Raw genomic sequence first — 22,645 nt, 5'->3', positions numbered from 1 at the left:
GACAGTCACACTGTGCCCTGACCTTATAGGAGCTACCTGTTGCAAATGCCACATTACCATGTCTGGCAACATGAACAAAAGGTTGCCGTGAGAGGATCACGGACAGGGCCTCATGGAGCGATCACTGTGCACTTCCCCAGCAAACGGCTGCAGCTCAGGCGTTTCCCTGATAGCATGCAAACTTGCGCTACTGGATCACAAATATGCACAGCTTTCAAGCTACTAGTCCCAAACAGCATGGCCCACATCTAGCTCCTTTTACTGCCCTAAATACAGTCTAAATTGCATAAATTAATCAGCTGCTTGCTTCTATGACCAGCTGCATGTTCTCACTGTGACCCAGCTGGTAAAACAGCTCTGTAAATTGTTTTTACAAAACCAGGAAAAACAACAAGACACTAGTCGCTTCTCAGTTTGGACAGGTTTTTTTATTGGCAGTCATTTAGCGGCATAAGACATTTAAACACGGACCACAACAAGGAAAACATTGAGACACTGACACATGAATATAAGCTGCAGTGCCTAGCGAAAATATTCATATACCTTGAACCTTTTTGCATAATGTTACAGCCACAAATTCTATTGCATCTTTTTGGGATTTTAGATGACAGACCATAGTAAAGCAGCCCATAACTTGTAAGTGTAAGGAAAATTATCTATGGTTTTCAGTTTTTATGACAACTGAAAATCTGAAAAGTGTGATATGCATTTGTAGTTAGCTGCCAGTTCTCTACAAGCCATGTGGGGAACACAGCAAACACGTTGAAGGTGATCCATACAGGTGAGACAAAAAGTGGCCTAACCCATGTAACACAGAGTTTATGGTGGAAATCTAACACTAAACATCACCCTGAACACATCGTTCTCACGTAACATGGTAGTGGCAGTATCATGATGTGGGATTGGTTTTCTTCAGAAGGGAAAGGAAGGCTGGTCATATTTGAAGGGAGAGTGTATTTAGCTACAGGGCAATCATGCAAGAAAAGCTGTTAGAGGCTGAAAAACAGACTTCAGAGTGGTGCAGAGATTCTACTTCCAGCAGCCACCCTAAATACATAGCCAGAGCAACAATGGAATGGTTCATATCTAAGCATTTTCATGTAGTAAAATGGCTTGGTAGAAGTCCAGACTTAAATCCATGTCAGAATCTGTGAGGAAAGTTGAAAATTTATGTTCACAGACACTCTCCTTCCAATGGACAAATGTCCCAGTCTTTAGATAAACAAAGCTGGTAGAGACACATACATAAACTCGAGCACATCCCACCTTTCACATTTTATTTGTAGAATCATTGAGAATCATGTTCTTGCCAAGTTTCTGATGGTCTGACACACAAGTAAGCAAAATAAAATAACGTTTGTGGGTGTAAAGGGACAAAAAGGTCAAGGGATATTCACACTTTTACAAGGCGCTGTATAAACCAAGAGGAAACAAGTTTAGTCTGGGAGGATTTAAATATCCTCTGCTTTGGAAAAAAGTTACTGAGCAACTTTCTGTTTTATTGCGTAATCCCATAACACATGTTCCTTTCTGTCATCTGTTCAGTCCAACAGCAGTACTTCTTTGGGCTCAGTTTAATTGTTCCTAGTCATTAAATACAATTGCTAAATCAGACAAGAGACAAAACAACATAAAACAACGGCATTTAGACAGTTTACTGACACAAATACACAAACAACCTTTATTGAACATTTATTATATATCTGGTGAGCTTGTGTTTTTTAACGATCTCTCTAACAACTGTGATGGAAATTCTTGCATTAAGTGTTCCAAAGTGTATGACCTTTAGGTTATCTCTCTTCTTTGAACATCTGTGTTGTAAGCTAACAACCATCAGCATGTAGCTGAATATGGGATACTTTCAGCTTCTGCTTTGCAAATATCCCGGTATGAACAATGTGCACAGAGTATGTGCTATGGAGAAAGTGTAACTATAAAATAATAGAGCCTTAAAGTGCGTTGCAGCGCTCTGGTCAGCTTAAGGGATCATGTTATGCTACTGCAGAAAGACTGGAATTGATAGATAACAGTCAAGAAGGTGCCTCACAACACAGGGCCACTGATATACAGCAACAGTAAGTGGTAAGGACGTGACTTGTGGAGACACACGGCAGTAGGAAGAGCCGTTTGGCCCCTGCTCTGACGCCATTAGGCTTTAAGAGTCATAAATGTTTTGAAATACTGTGGCTATGACCCTAAAGAGCTCAGTGATATCAGCTTTTTGGTAATTACAAAAACTACCAGACACCCCTTCAACATCTGTTTTGGTGTGTGTTCCCATTTCCATCTGAACATGGGCTTTCACAAGTGGACGCTGGGGGGGGGGGATGCAAAAAGTTGACCGAGCAGTTTTGCCAGTGTCACGTGACGGCTCACTGGTTGTATAGGTTGTTGAACTTGTGTCATAGCTTTTGTTAAGAGATTAACAGAGAACACAGAATGTGGAGTTAGGCCCTGCCTGACAGAGAGAGTCTCGGTCGTGGTAGAGAACCCACCCACGGGGGCCGACAGTTTCCAAACTTCACTCAGGGTGCCCACCTGCACCGGAATGCTGCTCCTTCATCCAACTAACTGATTCAAGTCTCCTGGGGATTGGCTCCCAACAGAAAGGGAGATGTAGCGATAAGCGTGGATAAAGGGTAGAAAGAGAGAGAGAACTGGTTCCTGGACTCTTCCAGCCACCCTCCAATGAAACCGCACCTTTGTCCCAAGAGCACCATCCACCAACACAGTAAGTCTGCCGTCCAGGCTGTCATTTTTTTTCTCCATCTTGTGTGGGTTATTTCAGATTTGCTTAGTAGCTGTGTTGTGGCATTAGTTCACAATGTGGGCACTGGTCTCCCTTATCGCCGTTAAAGGGTGACTAGTCTCTCAGTGTGAGGGCAAGAGGGTGAAGGAAGTATCAGAGTGCTGTGGGACATCATTTCAGCCACAGCTGAAAGCTCTTCTGACAGGAAATGGTCCATCACCTCTCACAGTAGTGAAGGGTATAATGTTTAGAGAGCTGTTTATCCCCCAAACCCCATGGCTCCAACTCAAATCTATCCCCCATATCTTCCTCATCCTCCTCTATTTCCTCCTCCTCCTCGTAGTGGCTGGGCTCCTCGATGGAGGTCTCCAGGTGGTACGAGTAGGGCTGACCCTCTGTGTACTCATAGATGGTCGGCAGGCTGCTCTTCAGGCTGCAGCGCCGGCGCAGCGCCACCAGCAGTGGCTGAGGCATGGTAAAAATGTCCACATTGTTGCCCAGGTCGATCCAAGCCAGGCTGGTGAACGTCTTGGGGTCTTTGAGCATTTCAGTGAGATCTTTGATGATGGACAAGGTGAGGCGGTTACCGTTGAGAGCTAGGGCGCTGAGTTTGGGCAGCGAGGCGAGAAGAGGCAGCAGCAGCCTCAGGTTGTCGTCGGTGAGCTCGGTGAAGCTGATGTCAACAGCTACCACACTGTCTCTGTTGTTCTGGAGGTAAAAGGCCACTTGTCGGACATCACGAGTGGACAGGGGGATTCCAGACAGGTCCACACTGTCGCTGGACAGCTTTCTCTGTAGAGTTGTTTTGAGACTGTAGAGAGAAGTAGAAAAAATAACCCTTAAAGTCTTAGAATATAGTAATGCAATTAAAATTTTTGTTCAAAAAAAGTATTTGATATTTAAGATGGAGATATTGGTTCTTAATTAAATCTGGTAAAAACTAAAACAAAGTTCTAATGACTTAGACAAAGATTTACTTTCAAAATGTTTAAAAAATGTGCTAAGTACTACGTTTTTGGGAAATGTCTTTGTATTTTAAAGATAACTTCTGTACATGCTCGAAAAATGATTGACTAACACTTCAGATCATATGTAAAGAATTGCATTAGTGGATTAAAGATGGTACATACAGCAACAAATACAATTATTGGCACACCTGGTAGAGATGTGTACAAAAGGCTTTAATAACTTATAGAGCAAGGGACTGTGTGGAAAACAGTATACTCTGTAAGCCTGTTATACATTTAACCAGTTGGATGGAGTCTTAATGTGGTAGGTGCCCAGAAGTGGCACAAGTGATGTTAATGGCAACTGTGAGCATTGGAAGCATCATAATAACAGAAGGGAAATGTGGAATTATCTAAACTAATATCATTATCGCACTATTCTACAATATAATCACAATGGCATGATTTTCCACTATCTTACATTCCCAGTTATGGAGACTTTGTGATTCTAAAATACCCCTCGTTTCATCTGTAACAGTTACAATTGGACAATATTGATGGATGGATGGATGGGTGGATGGCTGGATAAATGGATGGATGGATGGATGAATGTGTGGATGGGTGGATGGATGGGTGGATGGCTGGATAAATGGATGGATGGATGGATGGATGTGTGGATGGATGTGTGGATGGATGGATGGATGGATGGAAGATGGGTGGATGGATGGGTGGGTGGATGGATGGATGGATGGCTGGATAAATGGATGGATGTGTGGATGGATGGATGTGTGGATGGATGGATGGATGGATGGATAGATGGATGGGTGGATGGATGGGTGGATGGATGTGTGGATGGGTGGGTGGGTGGGTGGATGGATGTGTGGATGGGTGGATGGATGGATGGGTGGGTGGATGGATGGATGGATGGATGGATGGATGGATGGGTGGATGGATGGGTGGATGGATGGATATGTGGATGGATGGATGGAAGGGTGGATGGATGGATGGATGGATGGATGGGTGGATGGATGGATGGCTGGATGAATGGATGTGTGGGTTGATGAATGAATGGATGGGTGGGTGTTTGGGTGGATAAATGGATGGAACATGTGGCAGGAAATACAATTATTTTTCTTTTCCCATGCATAGTCAGACCTGGGAAATGCTAGAAAACTCCATATATTTCAGCCTGGGTAGGAACTCTGGCTAAGGACAGAGCTTTATCTATTTTGTGAGAAGTATGTTTGGACGGTCTGCTGTCAATCCGGGTTGCTGCAGACTCAGAATGTTCTTCAAACCCCTTCCAACAGAAGAGTAATACAAGGGTTATTGATTTACATTGCAGATAAAATGATATACATTATTTATAACTCCACCCCGCTTGGCTCTTTGTTCTCAGTCTGTTCCATTTGCCGGAGCCCGTCTCCACCCACCAAGGAGGATGCGGTGTACTGAACTTGAGCCCTTCCTAAAGTAGGCTGTAATTCTGGTGTGTTGTCAGTGTGAATTAAAGCCTCCTCCACTGCCTGGTGACTTATCGTGTCATCCTCAGCAGTACCTGTCACTTCTGATGCTTTGAGGTGTTTTTTTGGTCACGTTGAAAATAGTCATACACTCAGCAGCATTTTCCCTGTCGCATCAGTAAGAGCAGATAGGTTTACAAAGATGGAGGAAAAAAAAGGAAAAAACTTAGAAAACCTGCCTATAAAGTCCAGTTAAAAAGAAGTCTAACTGGGCGTCCATGGTGAGATATTTGTTAGGTTGGCTGTATCTTTTACAGTGTCTTGATTTGGCCCTTGTAGCTTTTCATGTGACAGAGGTGTAAAAACCCTAACAGCCGTGGAAAAAGGTTTCTCCTTAGGTGTTAATGGCTTGGCACAAACTTCAGACAGACTTGTCTTTTTGCACCCAGGAAGAAAAGAAATGATTGTCTGAGATGATCTGTCCAGAAACCCCCATCATCAGTCTGTCAGATGCATCTGAGACCAGAAAATGGGTGACACTATTGGCTGGTTACCGGTATCTGTCATGTGTTGTATAAATTTCGTCATGTTATGTGATTTCGTTTTTGGTTTGTTTATGTTTATATACAATGAAACTGTGGCATTTTTACTCAAGGTTATCAGATCAGAAACCGGCCCATTCTTAGCTGACTCTAAAACCAGGGAGGATTGGTTGTTTTTGTTCTATTTTTAAAGCCTGGAGAACTTTGAGTGCAAGGCTGAGTCTGAGCAAGAAAGCAGCTAAGAAGAAGGCAGTAAAATCGCTGTGGTTTAGTGTTGTTTAACATCACAGTCTAGTAACAGATGTCTGTAAAAACAGTCAATAAAATTTACATTTTGAAAGTTTTTGTATGAGAACACAGTGTGAGCCTCTAGTGGATGATCAGTCTATAAATCAGGAGGTTCAAAATAATGCAGCTGAGCTCAATTCAAACTGCTGCAGTGAATCATTGAAATGTTGGAATTGTTTCTTGAAGCTACTGGTTTAAGTATAAGTTCATACTGAAACAGGTTCTATAAGATCCAATTTTCCAAGTGTTCCTTTATTCCCCTCAGCTGAACTCTGGATGAATAATCAGGGCTAACCCAGTACTTTAAGTGGGCCGTTATGCACTGTTACGCAGTACCGGCCATTTTAAGTTTCACCCCTTATTGTACAGTTACTTTTTTACGGCACACGGCACTTACCGGAAGCCCTTTTTTGACCTCTTCACAGTTTACAGCTTGTAGCCTATTTTTTGCCACACTATGTTTGCTGTTCATTCAAGTGGATGTAGGTGTGTGTCTGTTTCGGTTCGGAGAGGAGAGGAGATGAGAGGAGAGGAGAAGCGGAGGAAAACAGATCATGTTGACCTGGCTTCAAAAGGGCTCAAAGAGGACACAAACTGGAGCAGAGATGGACGACAGCTGTAGCACTCTCGAACAGTCCTCTGGCTCTACACATGAAAAAGGAAGGCTGACTCGGCAAGCTAGCGTTAGCGCGTGCGCATTCATCGGGGAACTTGATGCTGCACAAATGTTGCTGTTGATTCTGCCGCCAAAAGTGAAGTCAACAAAAACGTAAGACAAGATGACCAGTGGCCAGAGTACAATAGAAATATTGAGCTTTAGATTAATAGATAGATCTAAAAAAATATTAACCATGTTTCTGTTCTATATATGACATTAAGGGGAGTACTGACACTTATTTTTTTCCACTTAAAGCACTGGGCTTACCTGCACTCCATCCACGACATATACAGGTCTAGGGTTAGGAAAAGGGCAGTTAACATCTCTGCAGACCCACACATCCTCGACACAAATTCTTTAGACTTTAACAGCAGAGTTGTCACCCACTTTTTAAGTTTATTTACTGAATTAATACTTAAGATGTGTATGCTGTGAACTTGTGAAACCCAAGTGAAATTCACTGCTTGTGCACACAATCTTGGCAAATAAAGCTGATGAAGCAGATTCTGGATTTGCATTATTTGCACCATTTTGTCGTTGCTCCATTGCAAGTCTTTACTAAAGTTTTGAGGTAGGCATCATTCCTTTACACCTTTCAAACGGCCAGACGTTCCTGTACTCCTGTCAGGTGGTCTCAAGCAGCAGATTATTTCAATGTTTTTTTTTCTATATCGGATGATTCCTTTTAAAATCTCTTTTACGGATCAGTCCTTTAAGAGTACATTTTTGTGGAACTTTCTGTGATATGTAGCGTGCCTTTCAAAAAATTTGTGTTTTTTAATAAGATGTAATGTATCTAAATCACTTCTTTGTGGGGGAGGGGTCCTGCATGTTTTAGTTGTCTCTGCTTCCACACAAGTTATTAAAAATGTCTCCTAGCTCCTTAGCATGTCGTCTGACACGAGCATGTGAAAGTCCCGTTTATTTGAACCAGGTGTGCTCAAACAGGGAAAATCTAAAGCTTGCAGAACATCTGCCAAGAGGGACCAGGACTGCACAGCTTCGGCCTAGGCAGGGATTTAAAAGTCTGTCTCTGATATTTTCTCAAGAAAATCTGATTCCTGAAGCAGAGAAATAACAGTGGAAGCTTATGATTTTAGCAAAGCATCATTTGTTTCATTTCTCTCATGTATCAAGTTCATTCTGCATGACTTCAGCACACTCTTACCTGCTCTACCTTCTGTTCTTTCTTTCAGTATCACTTTTTAGTTTATGTCCTGCTGTTTCTGTTCATAATAGGACACACAAGGTTGGGTTTGTGAAATGTGATGCTTGCAGGAATATCTCTAAGTCAGAGTCAGATTTTCTTAATGTACAACATGAAGTTGAAGCCATCAGTAAATTGCGAGTGGGAATGGAAGGTCAAAGTAATGCTAACAGTCTATTTTTTGCTGGTCGACCCCCAGCAATTGTGGAGCTTTTGGGGGAGTGGTGGCCTAGTGGTTAGAGAGCAGGGCATTTGTGTCCTGGAGAGGCCACAAGTACCCTGGTTCAAATCCCACAGCCTGCCACTCTGGGTCCCTGAGCAAGACCCCTAGCCCCTAAATGCTCCCCAGGCACTGCAGAATGGCAGCCCACTGCTCCCTATTGGATGGGCTAATATAAAACTATAGTTTTAGATTGAGCTCTAGTTCATATGTTTTTTATAAATGTATGCTTTGGATAGATCTCTTTTTAACTTTTATGAGTTGCCTCTTATTCTCCTGTCTTTTCAATTGTCTGTGTAATACCTTGTCTGATTGTGTGATGGTTGTTACTAGTACTCGCTGAAAATGAATTGCCCTTCAGGGACCTAATACAGTAAAGTCTAAGTCATTAATTAAACTTGGCTAAATACAGCAAGGGGATTTCAAAGAATGGAGCTAGTGGTTCATTCTTCAGCAGCCCCTTTCCATTTTGGGGTTCACAATGGGTCCATATTGGGACAATTACTGTTTGTTCTGTACATGTTATCACTGGAAGCATAACATACCTTTTCATTGTGATGCCGATGACATTCAGGCTAGCAAAACTAAGCATCGGTAAGGCACTGACACCCTCATGAAACTGTCTAACTGAAATTAAAATCTGGATGAGGTTAAAGTTTCTAAACCTTAATGACAAGAAGACTGTGGTTGTCTGGTTTAAAAATTCTAAACCCTCCCTATCCAAAATATTTGTTAAACCGAACCATTACTTTCAACAAGGCAAACGTGCAGGACCCTTTTTATGTTTCAGACATACACTGATTTACAGATCCCTTTTCTACAAAACACAGACTACATTGTTTATTCTGTTAACATATTGTCTGCTAAGTACTTTATTGAGCAGATAAAAATTATATTTACAGACAGACAGACAGACAGACAGACAGACACAAGTATCCCTGCTCCTTTGTCTTAGTCTGGCACATAAAATTCCCCAAAATACATTGAAGATTTTTATTGCAATGTGACAAAATGTGAAAAAGGTTCAGAGGGGATAAATACCTCTAAGGCATTTTCAAAAATACTTTCTTTCTGCATAAAGATGATTTAACAAATAAGGAGGTGATATAGTGTTAATATCATGGTAGACCTGTCCTCTAAGCACCCAGATGTGTACGTATATGTACCAAATAAATAACTATTTATTAAATCACAAAGGAAAGCAGGTCAAATCTTTATTTTTGGCGGAGAATCTTTAAATCACTTCAACATCGTGCTGTGAAAAGCTGCAGGCAAATTGCCATAAGCAGTCCCAGCCCTGTGAAGTTTCTCTCTGTACGCTGAGGAAAGACAAGCAGCTCAGTCCTTTGTGATGCTGGTGGATGGTTCATCCTGTCATTATCCAGCATTAGCTCCAAATACACCAAATTAACATAAGGATCTCAATAATCCTGTTAATCTGTGTAATTAGTTTATTTAAGAAGGAGTTCAGATTTTTATTTTTTCGATTAATCAAATAGCGTGAGAATAAGATTCATTAGAGCCACGACCCGGAACTGAAGCCAAGTTGCTCTAATTCATTCCTTCTGAGAATAAAGATGGCAGCACTTTTCTCATCTTTTTGTACTTCTTGAACATTTTGAACATTTTGTTACATTACAACCACAACCGTTTATGTTTAACAGGACTTTCAGTGAGTCACCAACACAGAGTAGCGCATAGTTGTGTTTTTACAAATTAAATCAGAAAATTGTGGTGTGCACTCATATTCAGCTCCCCTGAATCAACAGTTTGGAGAACCCAAGTTTGACAGAGCCATTCTCATACATGGATCTAATCTAAACCTCTTCATTGTAGTTCTATCTGTATGTTTAGGATCATGGTCCTCCTGGAAGGTGAAGCTCCGCACCATTCTCAACTCTTTTGCAGCCTTTTTATTCCACAATTGTCCTCAAATTAGCACCATCCATTTCCCATCAACTCTGACTGGCTTTTTAGTCCCTGTCAAGAAAAGCATCCCCACAGCATGATGCTGCCTTCACCATGCTTCACAGTGGCAATAGTGTGTTCAAGTTGATGTGCAATGTTAGTTTCAGGCCAGACATTATGTTTTACATGTAGACCACTGAGTTTAGTTTTGGTGTCATCTGACCAGAGTTCTTTAAGACTGGTAAACTTTAAAAAGGACTTCTTATGCCTTTTTTTTCCCCAACTAATGGCTTTCTAAGGAGTATTAGAGCAAAGTGGGCTGAATACTGATGGATACTGCTTTTTTTAGATTTATATTTGTAAAATAAAATGTCAAACTATCTATATTTGGTCTACTTCAGAGTTTATAATCACATAACATACAATGAACTTTGTGATTATAATGTGAAAAACGGGTATGAAGACTTGCAAGGGACTGAATACATAATTTCTTCCAGTTTTCCCTGTAATAATAAATAGAGATGCAATACACTTACTCAGAGAGGAGTTAGGGAAACAGTGAGCTGTAGGCTGGCACTGTCTCATGTCTGTAGCTCTGACAGATGTTTGCTGTCCAATGCAGCAGCAGGTAAAGCTGTCAGACCTCCAGCCCAGCATCTCATCTGTTAGTATTCTGTTTTAGGGAGGATTTCGGTGTTAACAATTCATGTTGCTGCTGCTGTGTCTGTGAGTGTCAGCCCATCCCTTTGGAGATTTATGAAGCTACCAACATGACTAAGTGAAAAACAGCTGTCAGCTAAATAATAGTTGCCATCTAATGTATGTACAGTCTCAAAGACGCCGTGGATGTCGGATTAATCTTTGATCCTGTTGATGCTCAACTAACTCATAATGAACCTATCTGATATCACAAAGCTCACATTGTCTCCTTTTTTACAATATGAATGCCTAGTTTTAGTGTCTAAACAGCAATTTAAAAGAACTGTTAAAGTTTTTTGTTCATGAACTGGTTTGTGGAGGGATTAGGAACCTTATTTTTGAAAAGCTAATTTTGCATTCACTTGCTGATGCAGTTTGGTGTTAAATGAAAATAAAAAATTTGAAATAACTCAGATTAGAGTGAACAGAAGGACAGATTTGAAGAGATATCAGTCACAGCTGTGGACACCATGACCCTCCTGTCAAGCTGACCCACTGCTGAACGCTGCTCTCTGCTGTGCAGAGCTGCAGATTAGTTACAGACTGTCTGGACACAAGGGCTTACCAGGCCTGGGATTTCCGCCTGGACATGCTCTGCCTCAGCCACTTTGAGTGCGGGGTCAGATGGTAGATCAGCTGTCTACAAATCTTATCAGAAGACTTTATTGGGTTCGCATCCTGTAAAAGGAGAAAGCAGAATAAAAAAGGAGAATATGAAGGAAAGGCTTTCAGTGAGAGGAAAAACAATCTTAGCAGTCTAATCCATAAAGCTATCAATGCAAAACATCCCCTCATTTCCAAAAACTTGTCATCATGCATTGCCTTTCACATGAGGAAACAAGAAGGGAAAAAGATCCAGTGTTATCCTTGATGCCTTGAGCGAGTGCAGAACAAAACCCAATTTAACAGCCTCAATGGATCAAGAAAATCTAATCACATGCAGGGCGCATAAGGGGAGAAAAACACAGGAAGCACACAGAGGAAGAGAAATTAAACACAGCTATGGGTACAAGCTGGGGAATTTAGGTTAATATCAGTGATGGAAATACTTGTGGCCTCATTTATAAGTACACCTGGTAAAACAAAGACATTTCAAAAACAATTAATCTTTTATTGGAGTAGCATAATCTCACGCTGAAAACTTTTGAAAAATACTACATTTACTATCAGGGCAGTTATTTAGTCAGGAAAATAAAATCCCATGTCAAGAAATAATAGTTTTTAACAAAATCATTGACCCATTAATCGGTACATTTAAAATAAACCTAACATAAACATATTTTATTCATATTTTACTTTTTAAGGTTGATCAGAGTTTCTAGGAAATTTGAATAAATAATACATGACTTTCTGTCACTGTTGGAGAAGTGCAGCACGGCACGACATATTGGGGTCACCGAGTCTCCATAACAACCATTAGACACTATCTATATGCCAACTGGTTGTTTGGGAGGGATGTTAGAAATCAGCCTTTCCTGTACTACTATCATAATTGTAAACATGATGTATTTTTGCTGAACGCTAACCCTTGAACCAAGATCTTTTGGTCCGATGAGACAGCGAGCTTTCAGCAACAAACACTCTAGGTGGGTTGGTATGAGACAAAGGATGGTTAATTGGAAATTCAGGCTCATGGTATGCAGGTATGGTGAAGGAACTATGATGTTGTGGGCCTGTTTCTCTTTTAAAGGCTCTGGAAACCTGCGTACATTGCATTGAAATAGCTTTTTCTCACACAACCACATCTAATTTTAATTCATGAGTGTTTTTAATTTTTGGTGAATTTATTAAATTCATGTATTGTTTTGTGCTGTTGTATGATACTGGATGTGAGTCGAGACAGTTACTGTTTAAGGAAGGACTTTTTCTTCTTTAAGACCCGTTTGTTCAATTGTTCCCATTAGGAACAATTGATTTATTGGCATTATTCTCCTTTTTTAATACCAGGACATCGTGAATACAAATGTGGTGGACTCTACCTGTGAATAATGATCCAAAACATATGGCATAACCAGTACAGAAATGGTTAAGCAGACACAAAAACAACCTTCATCAATGGCCATCTCAGACCCCAGACCTGAATGTTAGAGAAAACCTGTGAGGTGACCTGAAGGGAGCAGAGCGTGAGAGAGGACCTAGGATGATCTAGAGAGAGACTGTTCAAAGATCGGGTCAAAGATCCCTCTCTCTGTATGCTCCAACCTTGTGAAATATTACACGAGAAGACTAAGTGCTGCCCTGCTGTTAAAATGGGGCTTGTATAAATATAGCCAACAGGGATATTTTTCATCACTGAATAAATGTACTCAAATTAAATGTTGTATTTTCAAAATTATTAACTGTGAGATTCATTTTATTCCTTTGGTGTGATGCTTTCAACTTTGCCTATGTTAACGGATCACTCTATTTTTGGGTATGAAAAATGCATCAAAGAGAGTAATCCTTGGTTCACAGTGAGCAGCTGCTTCTGTTTCCAGAACCTTGAAAGAAATGTAAAATCTGTCTGCAGAAAAAACATCTTCACATCATATTGTTCTTTAACTTAAGAACAGATGATTTGTTTTTCTTTGGAGAAAAGATTAATTTGCAAAATGATTTAATGATTAGTTTTTGTGAATATTTTGCCAGTGTGACAGCACACAGGGACTTACGGACCTTCTTAGGACACTGCATCTCTCGAGCCAAGCTGAGCAGCAGTTCGTGTGAGATTGGGTCCACTAGGTTGAGGAAAGCGGCATTTTTGTACAAGATGTCATTCAGTGAAGTGCCCTCCAAACCCAGGTCCTATCAAAGGAGACAAGAAAAGAAAAATGAGAAACACAACAACAAAAATGTGACCGGACAAAAACAGGTCATGACTAATACCCCTACACTTGGCCTGAGTACATGAGCAGGGAAATAGGAGCCTTCTGTGTCGGGGCATTGTGACTCCAAATGGAGAGATAAAAAGAGTGTTTTCCTTTAAATATTCATTAAAAGAGACATGAGTTTTTCATCTACAGTGGACAGTGAAATCTGGGGCAGCAAGTCACTGGGAATGTTTCCCAAATACAGTGGTGCTCATAAGTTAACATTCACAGTAATCTGGAGTTTCAAATTATGAATTTTAATGATTCTTTTTCCAGGATGGATTTTTAAAAATCCCCAATGAAATTAATGCACATTTTCTTCACACAATTTCAAAATTCTACACCCTAGCTCAAATGTATAGATACACTCCCATTAATATTTGGATAAATGTCTCTTAGCAAGCTGCAGAGGAGCCTCAAAATGGTACTTTAAAACAGATGGTTTCTGGGCATCAACCTGGCTTTAAAGTATATTTCCTAAGTTTCTAATTGGGTTGAGATTTGGGGCCATTCCAGAATCTTAATGTTAGCCCGGTGTAATTATTCATAAGGCAGTTTTGATTTGTGTTTGTGATCCTTGCCCTCTTAGAACGTAACAGTTCTGTCCTAGTTTTAACCACTGACCGTAACTATTAGCCCAGATGACAGCAAATTCATTAGGATGCTCAAAAACAGCCCAAGAACCACAAAGACTCAAGCCTGTTATAAACTGGAAGATACAGAAACATCAGTGTCACTGTTTAACATCAGCAGGGACTTACAAAAAAGAGAACACCTGCAAAACATGGTGGTGGTAATATCATGCTGCCAGGTGTACTGCTGCATTGTACAAAATGGCTGGAATACTGAAGGTAGTGGAATATCTCCAAATTCTTCAACTTCAACTCAAGTCTAGATGATTAAAAAGTTTGCACAATTGGGTTTTCCAACAGGATAATAACCACAAACACACATCTAAACTGGTTTTGGAAGGGATACTGTTTCGTCTCCCGGAATGGTCCCAAGCTCAATCTTGAAATTAATGGAGCACGCTTAAAAGCTAGGTCTGAGGATCATGTGGCTACCAATTTAAATTACTTTGACCATTTCAGATAAAAAGAGCAATCAGATATTTAGCCAGAATTATACCAGAAGCTAGCCGATGGTTGTGTGTGTGTGTGGATAAGGTGCAAATGCAAAGGGACATCTATTCAAAAATTAATGGGGTGTGTATATGTGTTTATATGAGCTTGTATGCATAATTATGACCCTGTGAATTAGAGAAAATCCACAATAAATTCACCATGTTCACCCAAGTCGTTGTTGTTTGAAATCAATGAAATTGTATTTTGTATAATCATTCCCCTTGTGAAAAAAGAAGAGTTTAAAAAAATAATAAAAAACTAAATTAAAATAAAATAATTAAAAGACATGGATGTTTTCACAAATGAGATACTTTTTTCTGATTTCTTGCTCTCCACAATGTTTATCATCCAAAACGTCAGCAAACAATCTCCAAAATGCAGAAGCACATTATAATGTCCATACATACAATCTATTATTGCCTTGGTTTATTCCAAGCTTCTAAAACATTCTAAAAAGTTCCTTAGAACTGTCAGACGTACTTTTTATTGCAGCAGCAGTGCAGCTGTGTGCGCTGAACTGTACAATTAGCACCCATCAACATGTCCAAGCTGCAGGGTCCTAATGAAGCAAATGACAAGCACCTGTGCAGCTCATACAATTTTAATGAGAGAAGAAAGCCTTTGAGACATTCCATATAGTGAGCACACACCTACGCAAACACACATGCACAAAAGCATCTGCATGGATTTTCTGCCCAACACATTCAGCGTGGATTATACCAGACAGTCGGAGTGGGCGGCTGGCTCCCCCTTCTTAAAAAGGGCAACAGTAAACATAGACTGAATCCAAAGCGAAGAAGAAGCTGCTGCCTGTCTGAGAGGAAAGGTATAAAAATATCTCCCCGTCTATCCGTGTTTTGGATACAATCAGTTGTCATCTGCAAAGCAGCATCTGCAAGCAGGACTCAGATTTTTGTTCCTTTCTAAAGCCGAGCTCAGTGTGACAGCACACACCTGTGAGAGCATAATCTTTCAGAAACCTACTGTTGTGCAGTGCTAAACAGGATAGTGTAAAGCTTAATGAAAAATAAATAAAGAACACATCCTGAAAACGAGCCTGCATGTGTGTCCCATATGTTGCATTAGGCCAGCCAGTTTCTCTTCTTCCCATCCTATGATTATACACAGGATCAGGTGGCAAAAACACAGACCCACACAAATGAGATCCCCAAAGACCAAAGACGCTGCTAGATCTGGATGCACCTACTTACATTTTAATGCAACATGTTACACCAGGTGAGAAAAACCTTTAAAACGAAATCTCTAATTTAAGATCTGTTAGGGTTTAATCAGTGTCACTGGATGCTGCTTATTCTATGTCACAAGTAAAATACTTGGAATATGCAGCTGCTTCAGGAATTAACATCAAATGTAAGGAAAATATTTCAAAACAGCAGAGTTATGTTTAGATAAGATGCATTTTATTGGTTTGCATACAGTGTGTGGTTGTAAAAGAGAAAAGGATACATTTTTTCTTTCAAAATAAAATCAGAATATGCATTTCCCTTTTTTATCTGAGATTCCTAAATAAAATCTGTTGAAGCCAAGCTCCACAAAGGCCTCAGAGGTTAGTCGGAGACCATTAGTGAACAAACAGAATCATGAAAACCAAGGAGCACAGCAGATCAGGTCAGGGATGAAGTTGTTTAAGGCAGTATTAAGCTCTAAAACAATATCCCAAGCTTTGGAGATCTCACAGAGCTCTGCTCAATCCATCATCAGAAAATAGAGAGAGAAAAAGAGAAAGGCTTGCTGCAAACTAAAAGCCAGGCAATATAGACTTTTAATTTCATTATGATATTGTGTGCCATTTATTATGATAAAACAGATGACAAGAATTATTTAAAAATGGATCCTTCTGGAAATACACCATCAGCCATGAGTTTGGACAGACCTTCTAATTTAATGTTTTTATTTTTATTACTACCTCTGGGAATTTATTACTACCTCTTGGATTAATCTAAGAAAAGGGGGGTGGGTACATAATTCTATTTAGTTTTGCCTCATAGTTTTTATGTCTTCAGTATGGATCTACATTGATGGAAGTAATAACAATAAAGAAATGCCATTGAATGAGAAGGTGTGTCCAAAGTTCTGACTGGTAGCGTATATCTGCCCCTGCCCACAGTGGGGGTTGCAAAAACTATAAGTTCAGTTGAATTCTTATCACTTTAAATCACAATAATAATAATAATATGAAAACATAATTGCCCATCCCTACTTCATAACTTGCCAAGACATGGTCATCCACCTGAATTGACTGGCCAGACAGGAGAGCATTTAACAGAGAAGCAGATGCCCATGGTAACTTTGGAGGAGCTGCAGTGATCCATGTGGTGCTGGCTGCATCATGCTGTGGGGATATTTTTTTGACAGCCAAAACAGGGAAACTGATTATGGGAAGATGGAAGTTTATAATTGTTACTTTATAAAATAAGGGGGAGTACTTTTGCAAGGCACCATGAAAGAAATAACAAACTGGAACTTACAGAACAAATAACAGCACTCAGTGTTTTTTTTTTTATTTCTGTGACCTTCTTCCTTGAAGTAAGAGTAAATATAACCTTTAAAGAAGAATTAGTTTTTCGTTAGAGGTAAACAGAGATGCAGGGCTTAAATTGTTGCAGCGGAGAGAGATAGCCATTAAATGTGGGGAAGTGATAAAGAGAGCATGTAGCTGTAATGGGAGCATTAGAACAGCCTGAGGAGAGATAAGAGTCTGCCTATAGAAGAGCAAACGAAGGTATGTCAACACACAGCACATTTAACCGCGGTGAGTCACAAGTAACAGTGTGTCACAGGTACCCTGCTCTGAGAGTGGCCTACTTTCCATACAAACAAATGCTCCAGGGGGAAACAGAGTGAGGGGCGAAACCACACGCAAAGAGGGGGTAAGCTGAGTTTGGGTCAAAGGTTAGAGGGACCAGGCACAGGAGTCCATCCCCAGGGATGGCCTATATGTATTAGGCACAGGACCGTAAGAGATCATCATGGTATTTGTGCAAACATTTGAAATAGAAATAGAAAATATGCTCTAATAGCTTTTATTTACAACTGAAAGAAACTCGAATATATTCCCACTGCTGATCAGCTTATTGATCATTACACTTTAAGATAGTGTACCCTGCCTTCTTGGCATCCCTGTCGGGGGTGCTGGATAGTGCCCCTCCCGGGGACTCCATTATTCTGCTGGGGGACTTCAACGCCCACGTGGGGAACGACAGTGACACCTGGAGAGGCGTGATTGGGAGGAATGGCCTCCCCGATCTGAATCCGAGTGGTGTTTTGTTATTGGACTTCTGTGCTAGTCACGGATTGTCCATAACGAACACCATGTTCAAACATAAGGGTGTCCATCAGTGCACTTGGCACCAGGACACCCTAGGCAGGAGGTCGATGATCGACTTTGTTGTCGTATCATCAGACCTTCGGCTGCATGTTTTGGACACTCGGGTGAAGAGAGGGGCTGAGCTGTCCACTGATCATCACCTGGTGGTGAGTTGGATCCGCTGGAGGAGGAGAAAGCCAGACAGACTTGGCAGGCCCAAACGCATAGTGAGGGTCTGCTGGGAACGCCTGGTGGAGCCCTCGGCCAGGGATGTATTCAACTCCCACCTCCGGGAGAGCTTCGACCAGATCCCGGGGGATGTTGGAGACATAGAGTCCGAGTGGACCATGTTCTCTGCATCTATTGTCGATGCTGCTGCCCATAGCTGCGGCCGTAAGGTCTGCGGTGCCTGTCGTGGCGGCAATCCCAGAACCCGGTGGTGGACACCGGCAGTAAGGGATGCTGTTAAGCTGAAGAAGGAGTCCTATCGGCTGTGGTTGGCTTGTGGGACTCCTGAGGCGGATGACGGGTACCGTGAGGCCAAGCGTGCTGCGGCCCGGGCTGTGGCAGAGGCAAAAACGCGGGCCTGGGAAGAGTTCGGTGAGGCCATGGAGAAGGACTACCGGTTGGCCTCGAAGCGATTCTGGCAAACCGTCCGGCGCCTCAGGAGGGGGAAGCAGTGCTTTGGCAACACTGTTTATAGTGGGGGCAGGAGACTGCTGACCTCGACTGAGGACATTATCGGGCGGTGGAAGGAGTACTTCGAGGATCTCCTCAATCCTGCCATCACGCATTCCGTGGTGGAAACAGAGGCTGGGGACTCGGGGTTGGACTCTTTCATCACCCAGGCTGAAGTCACCAAGGTGGTTAAAAAGCTCCGCGGTGGCAAGGCTTCGGGGGTGGATGAGATCCGCCCTGAGTACCTCAAGTGTCTGGATGTTGTAGGGCTGTCATGGTTGACACGCCTCTTCAACATTGCGTGGCGGTCGGGGACAGTGCCTCTGGACTGGCAGACTGGGGTGGTGGTCCCCCTTTATAAGAAGGGGGACCGGAGGGTGTGTTCCAACTACAGGGGGATCACACTCCTCAGCCTCCCTGGTAAGGCCTACGCCAGGGTATTGGAGAGGAGAGTCCAACCGATAGTCGAACCTCGGCTTCAGGAGGAACAGTGTGGTTTTCGTCCCAGCCGTGGAACACTGGACCAGCTCTATACCCTCTACAGGGTGCTCGAGGGTTCATGGGAGTTTGCCCAACCGGTTCACATGTGTTTTGTGGACCTGGAGAAGGCATTCGACTGTGTCCCTCGTGATGCCCTGTGAGGGGTGCTCCAGGAGTATGGAATCGGGGGCCCTTTATTAGGGGCCATCCGGTCCCTGTACGAGCGGAGCAGGAGTTTGGTCCGCATTGCCGGCACTAAGTCGGACCTGTTTCCAGTGCATGTTGGACACCCGGCAGGGCTGCCCTTTGTCGCCGGTCCTGTTCATAACTTTTATGGACAGGATTTCTAGACGCAGCCAAGGACCGGAGGGGGTCTGGTTTGGGGACCAGTGGTTTTCGTCTCTTCTTTTTGCGGATGACGTGGTCCTGCTGGCCCCCTCTAGCCAAGACCTACAGCATGCGCTGTGGCGGTTCGCAGCCGAGTGTGAAGCGGCTGGGATGAGGATCAGCTCCTCCAAGTCCGAGGCCATGGTACTCCGGAAAATCATGACCGGAAAAGGGTGGCTTGTCCTCTTCAGGTTGGAGGGGAGTTCCTGCCTCAAGTGGAGGAGTTTAAGTATCTCGGGGTCTTGTTCACGAGTGAGGGAAGAATGGAGCGGGAGATCGACAGACGGATCGGTGCGGCTTCCACAGTAATGGGGGCGCTGTGCCGGTCCATTGTGGTGAAGAGAAAGCTGAGCCGAAAAGCAAAGCTCTCAATTTACTGGTCGGTCTACGTTCCTACCCTCACCTATGGCCATGAACTTTGGGTCATGACCGAAAGAACGAGATCACGGATACAAGCGGCTGAAATGAGCTTCCTCCGTAGGGTGGCCGGGCACTCCCTTAGAGATAGGGTGAGGAGCTCGGCCATCCGGGAGGAGCTCGGAGTAGAGCCGCTGCTCCTCCACATCGAGAGGAGCCAGTTGAGGTGGCTCGGGCATCTATACCGGATGCCTCCTGGACGCCTTCCTCGGGAGGTGTTCCAGGCACGTCCCACCGGGAGGAGGCCCAGGACACGCTGGAGGGACTATGTCTCTCGGCTGGCCTGGGAACGCCTTGGGCTCCCCCTGGAGGAGCTGGAGGAGGTGTCTGGAGAGAGGGACGTCTGGGCGTCTCTGCTGAGTCTGCTGCCCCCGCGACCCGGTCCTGGATAAGCGGAAGACGACGAACGAACTTTAAGATAGATATATACATACCCATTCATTAAATTAGACTATTGTTGAAAAGTTTATTTATTCCAGTAACTTAGCTCACTAAATGAAACGGATAATATAGATTAACTGCACACAGCCCAATGTTTTCAAACTTTTATTTTTGTTAATTATGAGGATTTTCTGCTTACGGCTAATGAAATACGACATTTAAGATTAGAATACTACCTAAGACCAATAAAAAAAACTTTTTTATTACAGAAACGTGGGCTTCTTGAAAGATATGTTTTATAGCTGCTTAAAGGTTATTTTCAAAAAATACTCTTAATCTGACAAACAATCGTCATTGAAGCACATATTCTAATTTATTGAATATGACTGTACAAAAAACACCTGCTAAACTTGGTAATATTATAACCTTGCTTGAAGTGCAGAATATCCTACATTTTTGGTAGGATATTCTCAGATATTCTGCTGTTTATGGAGTAACAGTGGAAGTATATGACGCTGGCTATTTGGCTAGCTGTTTCTTCGGGTGACCAGCCTGCAGTCTACTGCCTTACCAACATGCCTCTTGAGGTTTGATAACTTAAGTTTAAACACAGTATTACCGAAGTCAGACAGGTAGGTGGTTCTCATTGAATTTCCACATCATGACTGTCAATGTTTTTTGTAATTGAAAATGTTTCCAAACTGCCGAATAGGTCTTTCATCCAGCTGACCAGCTGAGCACATCGACAGTTTGTGGAGGGGGAGCTCTATGTGCCATTCAGCCTGAGAAAACTCTGGTGAAATGTAGCAACATCATTTCAGCCATCTGGCCCGCAGCTCACATCAACAGGTGGTTGAATGACAAAGATGCCTTATTCTATGTTCCATATAATCAGAGAAAACTCTGGTCACTCTGGCATCCCTCTGATGTCTCTTTAAAAGGGTTTTAGACCATAGGAATGGTACAACGGAGCATTTTATGGGTATTTAAACTTTTTAAGATATTGGTGTATCTTGACACTGGTAAATGGTATGTGCATGATATACATTTTTATAATCATTTAGGAAAGGAGAGAACAATCTCTGGTGAGTTGCCAAACAAACATATTAATTGATTAATGAACCTGTCATTTTTTGGTCTTTCAAAGCATGTCAGATTTGAATGTCCATTATCCATTCCTACCCCTAGTATGACAGCAGCATAATGATAATATTCCTGAAAACCTGCCACCCCAGATAAGTGGCCCACATCTGGCGACCCCTTTAAAAGGTTTCTGGAGGCGCCCCTGGCATGCACACAAGTAAACAACAATCCGCATCCCCACAAAGGGCTCATCATCCGTTACTCTGTAATTGGAAAATGATTTATGATGGAATAGGCATCATAGCAGACTAAGACTTGCCCTTTGACCTTCTCGTCCCCTGTGTACGACTCTCTCCTTACCTTCCTCAGTAATTTGAGCACATCGGTCGCCTGCTCGATCCTGCGCTCCCTGAGCAGTTTCTGGATCTCATTGATCCACGCCACCCGCCTCATGTAGGGGCTGTGGTTGGCCCTGCGCAGCATCCCGGGCAGCTTGTCTGATTTCAGCATCAGAGCAAACAGAAAGTCCCCGCCGCCCCGGCCGCTCCTGTCGCCCTCTCCGGCGCTGTCCTGCAGCCTGCGTCGCTTTTTGGAGAAATTCTCGTTGTCCAGGCTGCTCTGTCTGCTCAGTCTGGAACCCATGGCGAGCGGAGGTCGTTGTGCGGGCGCGTTTTGGGATGCAGCTGCGACACTGTTACCAGAAGGACAAACACATGACCAGCCCCGGTTCCGACTCTCCTCGTTGGACGTGGTAAACAGTGCCGAGCTATCTAGAGCTGCGTTGATGAGCTTGGCTGTTAGTAGACTGATTATCCGGTGAAGAGCTTCACAAAATAAATGAATCCAAACACTGGTTCACGCATCCGGCCCAGTTTTGTTTTCTTGGCTACGTGCGGTACGTGTGATGCCTCGGATGATGAGGAGCTCTGGCTGCTGCTGTTTAGGTTTGTGTAACGTGGACCCGTCTGACCAATCACAACGTGTGCTGCCTGCTGAGCATCTCTGCTCCCAAGCTTTAAATCCCCCCAGTACTGCTCAACAGCAAAAAAAAACAAAAAACAAAAAACTAACAAAGCTGTCAGTATTCAAGTCATTAAGCCAAGAAAAAACAAGCAGCAGCGGGCAAAGGTTTCACTTTACTTTGTGTATGTTCAGATCCTGGATGAAGTTTTATATCCGACCCAGGGGCCCTTCCACAAAGTTTTTTGAGGGGTAGGACACCAATGATCTTGAGGTG

The 22,645-nt window shown here is 42.6% G+C and overlaps 2 protein-coding genes across 3 annotated transcripts in view; one reads left to right on the top strand and one right to left on the bottom strand.

Annotated features, from left to right (window-relative positions):
• Window positions 1-409: 409 nt before the first annotated feature.
• Window positions 410-22,389, bottom strand: lrrc75ba (leucine rich repeat containing 75Ba). Its single transcript, XM_047380885.1, has 4 exons — window positions 21,769-22,389; window positions 13,337-13,465; window positions 11,247-11,359; window positions 410-3,560 (listed from the first exon to the last, which is right to left on the bottom strand). The coding sequence occupies exons 1-4, from the start codon at window positions 22,048-22,050 to the stop codon at window positions 2,966-2,968; spliced, it is 1,119 nt and encodes a 372-aa protein (XP_047236841.1). The 5' UTR covers window positions 22,051-22,389; the 3' UTR covers window positions 410-2,965.
• The window catches only part of ggt1a (gamma-glutamyltransferase 1a), a 51,462-nt gene continuing 29,231 nt past the window's right edge, over window positions 415-22,645 (top strand). For both annotated transcript variants that reach the window (XM_047380884.1, XM_047380883.1), the window contains exon 1: window positions 415-2,731. The gene's annotated coding sequence lies outside the window, so the exon portion shown is untranslated. The remainder of the gene's footprint in view (window positions 2,732-22,645) is intronic.

Source organism: Girardinichthys multiradiatus, chromosome 12, assembly GCF_021462225.1.
Source record: "Girardinichthys multiradiatus isolate DD_20200921_A chromosome 12, DD_fGirMul_XY1, whole genome shotgun sequence".
Taxonomy (NCBI): Eukaryota; Metazoa; Chordata; class Actinopteri; order Cyprinodontiformes; family Goodeidae; genus Girardinichthys; species Girardinichthys multiradiatus.
This window is presented reverse-complemented; position numbering and strand designations above follow the sequence as displayed.

Coding starts and splice junctions, on each gene's coding strand:
- lrrc75ba (XM_047380885.1), bottom strand. CDS start 22,050: ATGGGTTCCAGACTGAGCAGACAGAGCAGCCTGGACAACGAGAATTTC. Junction 13,466..21,768: donor TGCTCAAATTACTGAGGAAG/GTAAGGAGAGAG, acceptor CTCCTTTGATAG/GACCTGGGTTTGGAGGGCAC. Junction 3,561..11,246: donor AGGCGGAAATCCCAGGCCTG/GTAAGCCCTTGT, acceptor TTCTCTCTACAG/TCTCAAAACAACTCTACAGA.